Source organism: Beta vulgaris, chromosome 7, assembly GCF_026745355.1.
Source record: "Beta vulgaris subsp. vulgaris cultivar EL10 chromosome 7, EL10.2, whole genome shotgun sequence".
Classification (NCBI taxonomy): domain Eukaryota; kingdom Viridiplantae; phylum Streptophyta; class Magnoliopsida; order Caryophyllales; family Amaranthaceae; genus Beta; species Beta vulgaris.
In genome coordinates this window covers 43,637,539-43,653,508 of record NC_079208.1, presented here as the reverse complement: position 1 = coordinate 43,653,508, position 15,970 = coordinate 43,637,539, and the positions used below count along the sequence as shown (strand labels likewise).

At 39.8% G+C, this 15,970-nt stretch overlaps 3 protein-coding genes across 6 annotated transcripts; 2 read left to right on the top strand and 1 right to left on the bottom strand.

The window, feature by feature from the left end:
• Positions 1-1,651: 1,651 nt before the first annotated feature.
• On the top strand, positions 1,652-2,752 carry LOC130589550 (uncharacterized). Its single transcript, XM_057390832.1, has one exon. It carries the CDS (start codon positions 1,652-1,654, stop codon positions 2,750-2,752), a length of 1,101 nt encoding a protein of 366 aa, XP_057246815.1.
• A 567-nt stretch (positions 2,753-3,319) lies between these two features.
• Positions 3,320-13,024, bottom strand: LOC104899541 (uncharacterized). 4 transcript variants are annotated; one of them, XM_048648329.2, is made up of 7 exons: positions 12,543-13,024; positions 5,435-5,993; positions 5,196-5,239; positions 4,601-4,870; positions 4,189-4,296; positions 3,492-4,079; positions 3,320-3,393 (listed from the first exon to the last, which is right to left on the bottom strand). In XM_048648329.2, the coding sequence occupies exons 1-6, from the start codon at positions 12,660-12,662 to the stop codon at positions 4,014-4,016; spliced, it is 1,167 nt and encodes a 388-aa protein (XP_048504286.1). In that variant the 5' UTR covers positions 12,663-13,024; the 3' UTR covers positions 3,320-3,393; positions 3,492-4,013. The 4 variants fall into 4 exon arrangements, with proteins under 4 accessions (XP_048504286.1, XP_048504287.1, XP_048504284.1 ...); XM_048648330.2 differs by having other exon boundaries at positions 4,601-4,867; XM_048648327.2 differs by having other exon boundaries at positions 4,601-4,867; positions 5,196-5,993.
• A 269-nt stretch (positions 13,025-13,293) lies between these two features.
• On the top strand, positions 13,294-15,188 carry LOC104899573 (UPF0481 protein At3g47200). The gene is made up of 2 exons (XM_019250911.2): positions 13,294-13,963; positions 14,205-15,188. The coding sequence occupies exons 1-2, from the start codon at positions 13,294-13,296 to the stop codon at positions 15,029-15,031; spliced, it is 1,497 nt and encodes a 498-aa protein (XP_019106456.2). The 3' UTR covers positions 15,032-15,188.
• The last annotated feature ends 782 nt before the right edge of the window (positions 15,189-15,970 follow it).

The following is a 15,970-nucleotide window of genomic DNA, read 5'->3' as shown; positions in this document are numbered from 1 at the left end:
ATGGTGACATTAGATACGAAGGTGGTCAAGTAAGTGTGTTTGAAAACTTACCTGATAATGTTGATGCTTCATATGTAAAACAAATCATAGACAACTTGGGTTATAATAACATCATTAAGCTGCATTTTGTTGATCCTAGGAAAGACTTTAGTACTGGTATTAGATTCTTGGGCTATGCTAAGCAATTATTTGATCCATTTTTAGCACTACTTTTACAATACAAGCTTGTACATGTGTACACAGAACATGCAATAGTTAGGCCATTTGGGGTGGGTAATGGATGGAGTGGAGTTGGGTCAATTCATTGTGGTGAAGGGTCCTTAGGTGGTGAAGGGTCCTATGTGAGCTTGTGCAATTGTTGTGTGATGGAGATGAGGCATTGGTCCCTCCTCAAAATACTGACCATACTAGACCCAACCCCATGTAGATATAGACTATGATACAGAAGGCACAGATGAGGATGATGATGAATTAGTTAGTGCCAGGACCAAAGTCAGTGATGAAAAGAAAAAACAACAGTCTTATGATGAAGAAATAGAGATGTTAAAAAGAGTATCTGCAACTAAGGGATTAGGAGAAAATCTGTTTGATGGTGACTTTGAAGGTGATACTGATCTTGACAGTCATAGTGAAGATGAAGATGAGGAGTATGGGTACTTAGAAGCTGCACCTTCAAAAAAAAAAACACCCAGTTGCAGCAAAGGGGTAGATGGAGGGGATGTTGGAGTTGAGTGTAAGTTTTTTGTAGGACAACAGTTTGAGAAATGCAAAGACTTTCAGAAAAGCATTAATTGACTACTCAATTGAGATTGGGAGAGAACTACCATTCACTAGGAATGACCCCAACAGGGTAGGTGCTAGATGCATGAACAAGGAAAAAGGATGTCCTTGGAGAATTTGGGCTTCATTGGAGAAGTTTAAGAGAAACTTTATGGTGAAAACCTTGGTGCCCAAGCACACTTGTGGAAGAGCCCCTAAAAACAGAAACATGACAGCTTGGATTGCTAAAAATTACAAGAGCAAGTTCAAAATAAATCCTTATCTGAGGCTACAAGATATAATAGAGACAGTCTGGCTAGAGTGGGGGATTAGGGTCAGCAGAGTGTAGCTTACAGAGCTAGGAGGAGGGGGCAAAGTTTGATTGTAGGGGAGTATATGGAGCAATATACCTTGCTGCCAAGGTATGCTGCAGAGATAAAAAAAAGTAACCCAGTAATACAGTGATAATTAAGATGGATGGAAATATTTTTGAAAGAATGTACATTTGTTTTGAGGCACTGAAAAAGGGGTTCATAGCTGGATGTAGGCCTTTTATATCTCTTGATGGATGTTTCTTAAAAGGACCCTATGGTGGACAACTTTTAGTTGCTGTTGGGAGGGATGGGAACAACCAAATGTTCCCAATTGCATGGGCAGTAGTAGAGGTTGAATCAACTTCTAGTTGGACATGGTTTTTGACATTTTTAGGGGAGGATTTATTATCAAATGAAGGTGCTGGTTACACTTTCATGTCTGATCAGCAGAAAGGTTTATTGAAGGCTGTGTCAGATGTGTTTCCCCAAGCTGAGAGTAGGGTATGTGCAAGGCATGTTATTGTAACTTCAGAGGGGTGTTTGGTGGTGGCTTAGAGTATAGGAAGCAGTTTTGGATCATGGCTAAGAGCACCACAGAAAATGAATTTTTTCTTAATACAGAGAAGATGAGGATAATATCTAATGCAGCTGCTGATGATCTCCTAAATAGGAACTACAAGAAATGGTGTAGAGCCTTCTACACTCCTCTATCTTGTTGTGATAGTGTGGATAACAACATGAGTGAGGTTTTCAATGCCTACATATTGAACTCAAGGCATAAACCTATAATTACTATGTTGGAAGACATCAGGGAGGGGATAATGGAGAGGCTACACAAGAAGAGGGATGAAATAGGGAAGAAAGAGATGCTGTTGTGTCCAAGAATACAACAGCAAGTTGAGAAGCACAAGATTGGTGCTAGGGGATGGAATGCATTCTGGGATGGGGGGTTCTCTTATGGGGTGAGGGAAGGGGCAACACAAACAAAATATGTTGTGAATTTGGAAGCTAGAACTTGCAGCTGTAATGCATGGCAAATAAGTGGGATTCCATGCAAACATGCAGTGGTTGCAATTTGGAACAAAGTTGATCAACCAGAACATTATGTTAACCCATTCTTCACCAAATCAGTGTATTTGAAGGCATATGACTACTTGTTGGAGCCTATAAATGGAGCAGAAGAGTGGCCTAGTTCAGAAACTTTGGTAAATGCACCAAAACTCAAGAAAGTGCACAATAGGCGCCAAGTGAAGAGAAGGAAGGCAGCTGGAGAAGTTACAAGTTCAGGGAAATTGAAAAAAACAGGCTCAGTAATGACATGCAGCCTATGTGGTGTTCAAGGGCATAACAAGAGAGGTTGCAAGAATGTACCTACAGAGTCTGTGCGCATGGGTGCAAGTGAGTCAACTAGTAGCCGTGCACAGAATGTACCTACTGTACCCATGCACCATAGAGGTGTAGGTGTATACACCTACCCAAGTGGCTACCAAAGAGTTGCTACTCTCCAACCACAGCAGCCACCACAGCAGCCACCTACTCAACCCCTCAATCACACAATCCCACAAAGAAGAGTAGCATGTTATTCAGATTATGAGGGTGAGCAGACCATATATTCATTCAGCCAAGAATACTCATTTAGCCAGTCACAACCAGGGGTTCACAAGCTTCACAAACAATAACTAGCCAAGCCTTACAGGTATGTGATTTGATTGAATTAGCTAACATTTTCTTAACTTATAATCTGCACATGTATTCTGAATTAGTTTGTTTATATATATTCAGGACCTAGCAATGGCTAGAAGGATGCAAAGGAGAAAATAGTTGAAAGGTAACTTATATTTAATTAATAATATGCTACTACATGCCTTGATATAGTAATTAGAGTCCTAAATAAACCCCTTACATAGTTATATATTGTACCATAAACAAACAAGAACAACAAGGAGTACACAAATCCAAGCCCTAACACACATAAATCCACCCTTCTTCATTTTCAGCATGATATATTTTGATTCATCTTCCTTGCCTCTCATTTGCTGTCTTCAAATTGTGCCTCAGCAACATCACTTCCCTTCTAAGCTCCTGCTTCTCCTCCATTAACCCCAAAATCACATTTTTTTGCCACTCTATAGGCTCTTCAACATCACACCATTTGAATAACTTGCACCCCTTGTATCAGTCTCAGCATCGTAGTCAGGGCATGCTACAAACCTTCTACCAGTTGTCCAGGCTCTGATTTTGGTTACAACAAACCCACAATGACATCTTTTGGGAATTGGGGGCATGGAACCACCATAGCTATTTCTTGACATTATGCTGCCTAGGTGAACAAAATACTATGAATTAAAATTCATATTGGTAAAAAAGGGCAAAAAATTAACATTAGGTTTAATTTTCATTAATGCAGTTGCTTTGTACCTGATTAATGGAAGGTGATGAAGTTGATTTTTTTTTGCTGCTGATGGAAGAACACCAATATCAGAAATTTTTCGTGTTGTGGAAGTTCTTATTTTTTGCTGCTCCTGATTTCTTGAGAGAGATGATTTTTTGAATGTTAATATATCTGTTAATATGGTTCAGTTTTAAATATATATTTCATTTGTTACCGTTGAAGAATTTCGCTGGCTTTTTTGAATTAAAGGGTACTGAATTAACTGTCATTTTGTATTTTAGTGCCACGTCACCATGTATTTATTGCCATGTCACATTTTACTTTTAATTTAGGGGCTGTTAACGGCAACAAGCAAAGTTTAGTCCCTTAGACTAACGGCCGTCCAATTTGAGTACCTTAACTGGTACAAATGAAAGTTCAGTACCTTAACTGGAACTTTCATCAAAGTTGAGTACCCTCCTATGCACTTAACTCTAAGCTCAATGCATTAAGTTACAACTCTGCTCCTTTTGGGCTCTAATCTCTAAGTAATTCCTGTATCTTATGTATTACTGCTTCAAAAAACTGAACGACTTTACTCCTCTTCTTCCAAACCAAGGAAAGCAACTTCCCTTCTGAGAAAGGACAAAACAAAGATAAGAATGGATGACAAATTACAATACTATTTTGGAGAATTTAAAGCACAGATAAAACATATGTAAACTGTATACATACAAGACTAACCTTGTTGCTGTGATGAGTTGGCAGGTGATACGATTCGGGAGTGTCATTGTTGAGGATCATCCCAGCATTCGTGATGCTGACTTGTGATTTTTTTGCCCCTTGATTTCGCTGTGAATGATAAATGTAACATAAATTTTGTAAAGAGAATATGGCCTTCCTAACAAAGAGACATAGAGTAAACAGGAAAAACAGAAGACATACTAGAATATGGGAAAGAAGATACAGCACAAGTAACCGAGTAAAAGAAGAAAAATAATTTCCTGGGAATATGGCCACCACGAATTTGAACTCATAAGTTCACAAATATTGTTTCTTAAAGAAAGAAGCAGTCAGAGCTGGCTTTATGCATTGAAGAGCATGTAGAGAACGAGGTTTTACAGTTTTACTACTCTTGGATGCAGAAATTACTAACCTGTAAGAGTTTGATTTCCTTGCGGTAAGCAGTTTTAGATCTAGCTCTAGAAACGGGTAAAACCCGGGATGTAATTCCGAATTGATCAACATCATTTCCATTGCCACCCATTTTCCCGGTTGTTAAGCTTATACTTCCTCCATAGACATGCGGATCATCAGCCCTAGCTAGAGCCCCAGCTCTTTCAGCAAGCATACCCTCATTTAGTAGAGGAATCCTTGCCCAATTGACGAGCTCGTTGCTCTCCCCTTTACAATCTAGAGATGACTTCTAATAGCGTGATGAAACATATAATAAGTAGACGAAATTTTCACCCTCAACCGCAAAACTTAGATTTCAAAAGTTACATAATATAAGTTGTAAACGTACTTAAGATTAGTCATATTAATACTAATCGTGCTTACTTTAAGCTGACAACAACAAACTGGAAACCACTGGTTATTTTTAGATTATAGTTCTAAAAAGAAATGAAAATTAGAAAAAATAAATAGTAACGAACGGGCTTCTATATTTTGCCTACGAGGAAGAAGTCAAAGCTTATTTGATGGAAAAAACTTTTTCTGAAATATACTTCTTGAAGAAAGTAAGTACTTACAGTTTGACTCCGAAGATTTCCAGATTTTGCCCATAAAACAGCCCGTCTCTCACCGGCTTTTCTCAACTGATAATCATCTGCTTTATATTTTGTTCGAGCAGTAGGAGACTGAGCTCTATTGTTAACATCTCGGTTGAGCTGGGGTTCAACGGGGTCTAGAACAGGCCCTGCCTTATATTTACGAGCATTTTCAAAATAAGCTGTGTATACACCATCATTATCTCCCTCTTTCCAAGCCCCAAACTGAGGCACCTTTGGACGGCCCTCTTTAGTTGGAGTATTGTTAACATCCCGGTTCAGTTGAGGTGCATTAGAAGGTTCTGGTGTGACAGTGCGCCCATTTTTGTTATTTTTCCTAACATTCTCAAAACTTTGTGTGTGGCCAGCTTCACCTGCACCCTCCCAAGTCCCAAACTGCGACACCTTTGACCGTGCTTCTTGTTGTGGTACTGGTTTAGCTGGTGCAGGACGAGCCTCAGCCGGAGGATCCTTACGAGGATGCAAATCTCGGTTCATCTTGGGATCGTTCTGTGATGCTGTGGGCTCACCATTTTTGTCTTTCCGTTTATTCTCAAAATAAGCGGAGGCACCAAATTGAGGGACTTCGCACTGCTGGCCCTTTAGATCTACTCTTGGAGCCTGAGCTGGGCCTTCATTTTGTTGAAAAGTTTCTGTTTCTGCATCTGCTGGAGGATCATTTGAATTGATCATTTGTTCATTGTTCTTATTTTGTGCATTGTCAGAGAAAACTGTGTAGCTTTCTTCACCATCCGATGCACCAGATTTGGATACCTTGGACTGCAGAAATTAGCAAGTACAAGAGGTATTGTAATCTCAGCACCAACCTTCATCCTTATTTATAATCACTGTTCATCCTTATTTATAACCACTGTACATGTTCTATTACTTAAACCATTTATAACCAAAATACATGTTCTACTACATTACTACTTAAACCATGTATGCTATACACAACACATATACATCAGAATGCTGGGTTTGTTCTAGGCTTCTAGCCCCATGAAGTATGCATTCTTGGAAGTTAAGAGAAAAGATGATAGTACTATTTAATTTCTGATTTAATTTAGGACGCATGTCTATGTGTTCATCTGATAAATGAACAACGCATATTAAATATATGGTTAATGCATCATAATTCATAGCCACATATGCAGCATGCTTTGTTGATATTTAATCTAGTGATATGGTGGGATCTTGGCTTAAATTGATTTTTTTTTTTAATTGCCTAAATTAACGCAATTGCTACGTTTCTCAACTCTTTAAATCGTTTTTAACGACATCCACTTTCACCTTTCATTTATCAATTCCAACTGATTCACCCTATATGCATGTAAAATCAAAGATTTTTTCGAATAGGTTGTTTCACACAAAATTCTGACAATTTGTTGTGTTTACCTTCAAATTGAGCTTGTAAACTTCCTTATTTGTTTGGACGGAAATATTATGCCACATTCTTTAGCACAAAACTAAAGCACACACAACCAAAAGTGCAACTATGGCCTTCCTCGGACAAGGTTGAAATCTTGGACTACATTACTACTTAAGGCAAAGATTCATGACAAGCAAAATGTGGGAACATGGGACTCAAAGAAAGGGTTGTGAATAGAGAAACAGATTGATATGCAAGGAGATGCAATGGACCCGCTGCTCATGAACCAATCCTAGGAACCTCTGTAAATTTCTGAAGTGTTGATGATTTCATAGACACGTGACGATGAATTGAAGAAAATGAAAGAAGATTGAAAAGAGGAGGGAAAGAATAGTTAGAGAACGTATAGACACAAAAGTGAGGAGGGAAGAACAAAAAATACGACAAGTCGTGCACTTTCTTGGTATAAGTAATACCGTAATAGTCCCAAATCATCTTAAGTAATCATGGGTATCTTCAGATGGCAAGGAGACCTGTACCTGTTAACTGACATGGTTATCCTTTCTTTTTGTGCATATCTTTTTTAAGATACAACTCCTTTGACTAACCTCTTGGAGCTCATCAAGTTTTTCTATGTCAGTCATATTGGGAGCGTAATGCTCCTCAAAATCATTCAGATGATTCGAGTGAAATATGAAACACATATCTAACTATTAGATTACCTAAATATTAGGTAGCATATTTTGTAATACCTTGAGGCATATTTAGCTCCTTAATTATAGCCTAGCTTTATGTTGTATAGTATGTATATAAACTGGTGAAAAGGAATGAAATGATTACGGAAAATATTTCCTTCATAGTATCAGATTCTTAAGGTTTCTTCCGCTGCCCTATTCTCTCTCTTTGTTCCTCCCTTCTTTCTTCTTTGATCAACCATGACTGGTGAAACTCCTGTCAAATCAACCCACACATTCCATCCGGCGCTTGCCGTCTCTAATATTAAGAATCAGGTCTCGGTGATTCTTGAGATGGAGAATTCTCCATATGGCACGTGGGCTGAGCTTTTTAAGATCCATGCACACTCTCACAAAGTTCTTCATCATATTATCCCTCCACCCAAAGGGAAAGAGAAACCGGCTCCTTCGACCGATGAGGAACTCGAGCTATGGACCACCATTGATGCCACTATGCTTCAATGGATTTATTCGACTATCTCAAATGATCTTTTAAACACAATTCTAGAACCCGATGCCACTGCCATGGAAGCATGGGATCGTTTGCGTGAAATCTTTCACGATCACCAAAACTCATGTGCGGTGATTCTCGAACAAGAATTCACCATGTCCCACATGGAGGATTTTCCTTCGGCTTCGGCTTATTGTCAGCGTTTGAAGAGTCTTGCAGACCAACTTAAAAATGTTGGAGCTCCGGTAAGTAATAGTCGCTTAGTTCTCCAGCTTGTGTCGGATCTCACCGAGGCTTACAAAGCCGTGGGTACGCAAATTCGCCATGCTAAGCCCCTCCCTCCTTTCTCATCGGCACGCTCTTCTATTGTGTTGGAAGTACGAGAACTTGCCGTCATGATGTCCCATGGGTCTATGGTGGCCGCCGTGGATGAGGTTTCATCTCTCTCTGAAAGTTCGAGCCATTCCAAGGGAAAACAAAAAAATTATGCCCGTAATAATAATTGCCGACGGGGGGGCTCTAGTCACGGCTCCGGCGGTGTCAAGGGTGACTCCGGTGGCCATCGTGGTGGTGGATGTGGTTCAGACGGCCCGCAGACCGCGGCTCCGGTGCAGCAACCATGGCACATGGGTCACTGGCAATGGGTACCTGCTACCTCTCCTCCTTGTCCTTTTCCTACCACACGTTGGGCTCGACCTAGTAATGTCTCAACTGGCCCAACGAGGACTCTAGGTGTGCTGGGCTCCCATCCAGCTCGACAGCTTTACACTACAGCAACTCCTGCTCCTTATGTCTCCACCGACATTGAATCGGCTCCACACACCATGACATTAAGCCCGCTCGATCCGACTTGGTACACGGACTATACCGGCGCTACATCTCATATAACATCCACAAACGATAATCTCTCGTCTTATTTTAATTTGAGCAATCAAAATAGTGGTATTATTGTCGGTAGTGGCCATTCAATTCCAATTCATGGTTGTGGTGATACTTGTTTGCCTTCCCCTAATCCCCCCTATCCTTGCGCAACGTTTTACATGCTCCTAAACTCATTAAGAATTTAATTTCAGTACGGAAATTTACTAATGATAATTCTGTGACTGTTGAATTTGATCCTTATGCGTTTTCTGTGTAGGATTTTTGGACGGGGGTGGCAATAATGAGATGTGATAGCAGGGGTGATCTATACCCCATTACCACTACTCCATTTCCAAACAAACTCCATCAACCTTTGCAGCTTTGTCTCCTACTCTTTGGCATGATCGTCTGGGTCACCCGGGGGCCTCTATTTTGGAGTCTCTTAGGCTCAATAACAACATTGAATGTAATAAGCCTTGTAGTTCTAGTGTTTGTCATTCTTGTGTTCTTGGTACTCATGTTAAGCTACGTTTTGAATCTTCTAATTCTGCAACTGTGATGCCTTTTGATATCATTCATATTGATTTATGGACCTTTGTTTTAAGTTCAATGGGTCATCGATATTACTATCTATTTTTGGATGATTATTCGAAATTTTTATGGACTTTTCCTATTGCTAAGAAATCTGATGTCTATGCCAAATTCTTAGTTTTCCAAGCCCATATTCGTACCCAATTTGAACCTAATATTAAAACAGTCCAATGTGATAATGGGGGGGGGGGGGGGTATGATAATGGTCAATTCGGGAAATTTTGTGAATCTTATGGGATGTCATTCCGTCTCTCTTGTCCTCATACCTCCTCACAAAATGGTAAAGTCGAACGAAAAATTCACTCCATCAATAACATCACTCACACTCTTCTTACTCATGCATCACTTCCCCCCTCCTTTTGGCATCATGCTCTTCAAATGGATACTTACCTCCTTAACATATTACCAGCAAGTTATTAGGTCATCTCTCTCCTCTTCAAGTTCTTTACCAAAGAGAGCCTTCTTACTCTCATTTACGGGTTTTTGGGTGTTTGTGCTATCCTTTCATTCCGTTTACCACAATCCACAAGTTGCAAGCTCGATTCACACCTTGTGTCTTTTTGGGGTATCCCACCAATCACCGTGGCTATAAGTGTTATGATTTATCCTCCCATAAAATCATTATTTCTCGTCACGTGATTTTTGATGAGAAGGTTTTCCATTTTCTAAATTACATACACCCACTCCCCATACTTATGAATTCTTAGATGAGGGCCTGCATCCTTTTTGGTATCATTTGGGTCAGAATCCAGACTCTGAGCCCAGTCCTATTTCCTCCCCATACACAACCATTGACTCCCTGGACCCTCAACCCAGCCCCATTACTTCCCGTGTCCCTTCTCCCCCTCATGAGTCTGCCGATCCTCTCCTTTACCTGCCCCTGGACCGACTCATTCTCCAACGACCCAACAGACTCCCCCTTTGGAGCTGCAAGATTCTTTTCCCTCTCCTATCACTTCTCCCGTGGCCCAACAACCACCCCCAACTCCTCACTTGAGCACAAACACATCATCCACTCCGCCTTCACTTCCCCATCCGTTTCGCATGATGACCCATAGTCAATGCGGTATTTTTAAGCCTAAACATCAGTTTAACTTAACTACCACAGTTACAAAATCCCCTCTTCCCCGTAACCCGTTGACTGCTCTCCGCGACCCGATTTGAAAAATGGTTATGAATGATGAATTTGATGCTCTTATTAAAAATGAGACGTGGGAGTTGGTTCCTTGTCTACCCAATGTGAATGTTATTCGTTCTATGTGATTTTCACTTATAAAAACAAATCTAATGGTGATTTTGAGAGGCATAAAGCCCGTCTTGTAGGTGATGGAAAAACTCAACAGGTGGGCATTGATTGTGGTGAGACTTTCAGTTCGGTAGTGAAACCGGCTACGATCCGCACTGTTCTTAGTTTGTCATTATCCAAGAACTGGTCCATTCATCAACTTGATGTCAAGAATGTCTTTCTTCATGAAGAACTCAAGGAAACAGTTTATATGCATCAACCTATGGGTTTGCGTGACCCTGTTCATCCATATGTATGTTTGCTACGTAAATCTTTGTATGAACTTAAGCAGGCCCTGTGGGCGTGTTATAAAAGATTTGCGGATTATGTGTCCTCTATTGGATTTTCCAAAAACAAATCTAACGACTCTTTATTTATCTACAAGGCTCCGCTATGTCATACATTTTGTTATATGTTGATGATATTATTCTTACTGCATCCGAGTTCGCAATGAAGGATCTAGGTCCTTTGAATTACTTTCTTGGCATTACGGTGATTCGTCACAAGGGTGGCCTGTTTCTTTCACAGAGTAAGTATGCTGAGGAGATTATTGATCGTGTTGGCATGTCCTCTTGTAAGGCTACTTCTACTCCGGTTGATACTAAACCGAAGGTCAGTAGCTCTTCTGGTACCCCTTATGATGATCCCAACAGCCTTGCCGGTGCACTTCAATATCTCACTTTCACCAGGACGGATATATCTTATGTTGTTCAACAAGTCTGCTTACATATGCATGATCTCAAAGACGTTCATATGCATGCTCTTAAGCGCGTCATCTAGTAAATTCAGGGTACTCTAGATCATGGCTTACATCTCTATCCCTTTTCCATCACTGACCTTATTTCCTATACTGATGCTCATTGGGGGGGATGCCCACATACACGTCGTGCGATGTCTGGTTATTGTATTTTTCTTGGAGACAACTTGCTTTCTTGGTCATCCAAATGCCAACCTACTCTCTCCCGTTCAGAGTATAGGAGGATTGCTAATGTTGTCTCTAAGTCATGTTGGATTCGGAATCTACTGTTGGAATTACATTGCCCTGTTCACAAAGCTACCTTGGTATACTATAACAATGTAAGTGTCATTTATCTTTCAGGAAATCCAGTACAACACCAGCGCACAAAACACATTGGAATGGACATCCATTTTGTGCGCGAAAACGGTTGCGAAAGGACATGTGCGTGTCCTTCATGTTCCGTCCCGATCAGGGAAAAAAAATGCGGTCGCGGTCGCGTTCGCGGGAACGGTCGCGTTGTCGCGGGAACGACCTGTAACGGCGAAATAAAACGTTTCACGACCGACGCGGCGTGAATTCTTTTAAAAAATTCACATTAATATGTTTTTAACCTTATATGCATTTCTTTAGTGTATGAAGCATTATTACAACATAATATAATCAAATCTAATAGAATATCATGTTTCCTCAACTATATAATTAAATCATAAAAAAAAATTGGCCAATGTTTGAAAAGAACGGATGTAACGAGGATAAAAACATTCTAACGCGGCGAGTTCGCATTACGGAACGGACAACGCGGCGAGAAGTACGTGAATTTTATTATGGCGTTCCGTAACGGGATTTCGCGGAACGGCAAATCCAAAATCCGTTACAGAACTGCCGTTCTGTAACGGAACGAGAGAGTTTTAATTCCCTGGTCCCGATATCAAATGGCTGACATTTTTACCAAAGGCTTACCCCAGGTATTATTTGAAGATTTTCGGGATAGGCTCAGCATTCGTGAACCTCCCGCTTCGACTGCGTGGATGTATTAGATTACGTAAATATTAGGTAGCATATTTTGTAATATCTCGAGGCATAATTAGCTCCTTAATTATAACCTAGCTTTATGTTGTATAGTATGTATATAAACTGGTGAAAAGGAATGAAATGATCACGGAAAATATTTCCTTCACTAACATCAACTTAGCTTTCATTCTGATAAATTAAAAGCATATTTCTACAGGAAAACATGCACAATATTGGTTAACCGTTAAAAGTCTTCAATACCTTAATATAAATAAAAGCACTTACGTTTGGTATTCTGTCGCTGACTGATACAAATTGAGATTTTCCTTCTGATTCCAGAGGCAGAGATGACTGACCACTGGGGTTCTGTTTTTGCTCCAGGATAGGGCTTTCAGAACCAGACATAGAGACCCAGATTAAGGTCACCTGAGCTAACTGTTACAGGATAGTTTTGCAGAACTGCAGGACTTTGATAATATGGGATGACTACTTAACATGTATCTCTATACATAAAAAGTTTTTGGGCCAATCCATAAATTATAATACTGCTCCAATGCATAAGAAGATACAAGGCAACTTCACTCTGAAAAAGATAAAATAAAGATGAGGAGACTTGACTCTTGAGCATATGATTATTAAGACTTCATAGTGAGAGATATATGCATATCTCATACCTATATCTTTATATAAGAAGAGGTTAAATTGAGCATACCAGGTCCTACACGGTTTCTTCTGCCAAGTCTTAAAATACAGGACAGTGAGGACACCTTCATAATTGTGGCACAACAAAGTCAATAAAGGTGTGCTCACTTTATCTTTGCAAAGAAGTTTCAAATGATAGCACAAAAGACCAAAATAAGACAGCTTATTGATCAAATATGCCCACAAAGTCAATGATTCAAGCCATAAACAAACAGGCTCAACAATGCATATACCACTTGCAATCCAAGATCCAAAGGCAAGAAAAAATTGATCATCTCTGATTCTGTAATTAGCTCACAGCTTGACCGAAAGTGATCACCCAAACAGAAAAAAGATGGATGTTGCACCAGAAGTTGCTCCAAGACCAACTACACAACCAGATCCATTACCTCAAGAACAGTGGGTGATATCCATAAGAGAAAAACTCAAGAAAGCCCAACAATACGCTGCAGAAAGACCATGGGAGAAGTGGTGCATATATCGAGTACCTCGACGTCTAAGAGACGTCCAAGATACCAGGAAAGCCTATGTGCCCCAGACTGTATCTATAGGGCCTTACCATCTGGGGTGTGAACAAGTTCGAGATATAGACTGCCACAAGTGGGTTGCCCTGAACCACATCCTCGAACTCACAGGTCAAGACTTCAGCCTTTACCTTGATTCCATTAAAGCAGTTGAAGAAAAAGCCCGCACTTATTACAAGGAAGAATTTGTACATCTCAGCAGCAATATGTTTGTGGAGATGATGGTCCTTGATGGTTGTTTCATCCTTGAGCTTTTCAGAAGTTATCCAAGGGCAGGAGATATGGGTAACCCTGTGTTCACTAAACAGAAGATCATTGATGACATATTGTTGGACATGGTGAAACTGGAAAACCAAATCCCATTTTTCATAATTGACAAACTACTTAGACTAATGTGCATGACTGGTAATCCTGATGAACACCAAAAAGATCAGGCTATCGCTTTAGCTCTGAACTTCTTCAACCCTGAATGGCTGACAGGTATTCTCATAATTCTGTGTGGATCAGAACATTGAGAAAGTTGTGTTTATTCCTAAAACATTGTAATAATCACAGTAATCGTGATAATCATAGTGATCATAAATTCATAATAATCCGAGAGCAATTATTTCCTAGCAGAGAACCCAGGAAACATCATAACAATCATAGTGATTATGCATCTTAGCCTACAGTCCTCGACATCTTTTTCTTTATATCCAACTTGATGCAATTTTTCCAACAGGTAAACCAATGTCCACGCGAGAGTTCAATGAAATGAAATTTTCACTACAGCAAGAAGAGTGCCTACATCTCCTTGATGTTTTCAGGCGAAGTCTACTGCATGCAGGGCCCCAACAAGATACTAATGACAGACATGCGTTTCCAAGGAGGGTATGTAATGGGCTTGTCACTGGGTTTTTGAAGCGTTGGTTACATGATTCACTTTTCCTTGGGTATCTGAAGCGACGTTTACATGCCAATAGAGCTCCAAAGAGAGTTTCAAGGCATGGACAAATCATACATAGTGTCACCCAGCTCAGAGAGGGAGGAGTAAAATTCAGAAAGTGGAACACCAACTGTTTCTGGGACATCAGGTTCAAGAATGGAGTCCTTGAAATCCCTACAATTTGGATCCAAGATAGTACAATGACCATCCTCCTGAATGTAGCTGCCTTTGAGCACTGTCATTTGAAGATAAGTGATGCTGTAATTGCATCATATATGGTCTTCATGGAATGCCTGATAAAATCCCCAGAAGATGTGAGCCACCTTCATCGATGTGGAATCCTCCAGCATCTCCTTGGACATGACAGTGAGGTTGTTGACATGTTCAAGAACATATCTAAAGAGATACTAGTGGATGCACAAAATGGTCACTATGCTAAACTATCTGAGCAAGTGAATGCATACTACAACCAGAAAAGCAATAGATGGCGAGCAAGCCTACTACACAAGTACTTTAATAATCCCTGGGCTATAACTTCACTGGTAGCTGCTTTCATTCTACTGTTGCTTACTGCCTTGCAGAGTTTCTATGCAATTTACTCCTATTACAGGCCAAGTTCTTAAACTAATAGAAAATTTGACCCTGTGATTTTTATGTGATTGCATTATGCTTGTAACGTCACTTCCACAAAGCAGATTGACCATGTATATAGGAATCTTTTTGTATTTCTTCACAATCTATTATAAGAAGTAAAAGCAGTCACATGATGATGGTCAAAAAGAGTCAATTTAGCAAAAGGATGGAGCCATTCATTGAATTTTAATTTAAAAGGAATTATTGATAATAACCACCTTATATTTCTTTTTTTTTGTATTTTACCACCTTAACTTTACTAACTTCTTACATTTTACCACCACTTAACACTTTCCATTTAAAATTTTGTTTTCCCCCTATTCTTCCTGTCGATCTCTCCTTGATAGGTCCATGTAATCTTTAAAATTCCATCGCAAACTGAATATCAAAGCCGGTATATGAATTTGTCCTCTCCTAATTGTAGATTTAGTTGGAAGAATTTTGACAATTGAGAGAGATTTGAGATCATGGAGCAAGGTTTGAGGAGGAGTTATGGAAGAATTCTAGAGTTATAGGGTGGAATTGAGGTAAGTTAATATGTTGGGTCACGTTGGATGGCAAAGTAGACGGAAAACTTTAAGTGGTGTGAAATTTAAGAAGTTAGTACAGTTAAGGTGGTAAATTAGAAGATAAAAAAGTATAAGGTGGTTATTTTCAAAGTGGGTAAAACATTAGGTGCTTATTATAAAAATCCTTGAAAGATTTGACACAAAGAACCAAGAAAAGGGACAGAAACCGCAAAGACATGACCAATCATCAGCTGTTGTTTAGTTTCAGCAGCACACCTCAGTCGGCATTTGCCAGTAAACATGTACGAGGAAATGAGCAAATCCTGATTCTTCATTGACAAATGATAACAAGCACACATCAATATATGGATGCGTGGTACAAAATACAGGATTTCAGTGGCTAGATTTTCACCTCTAATA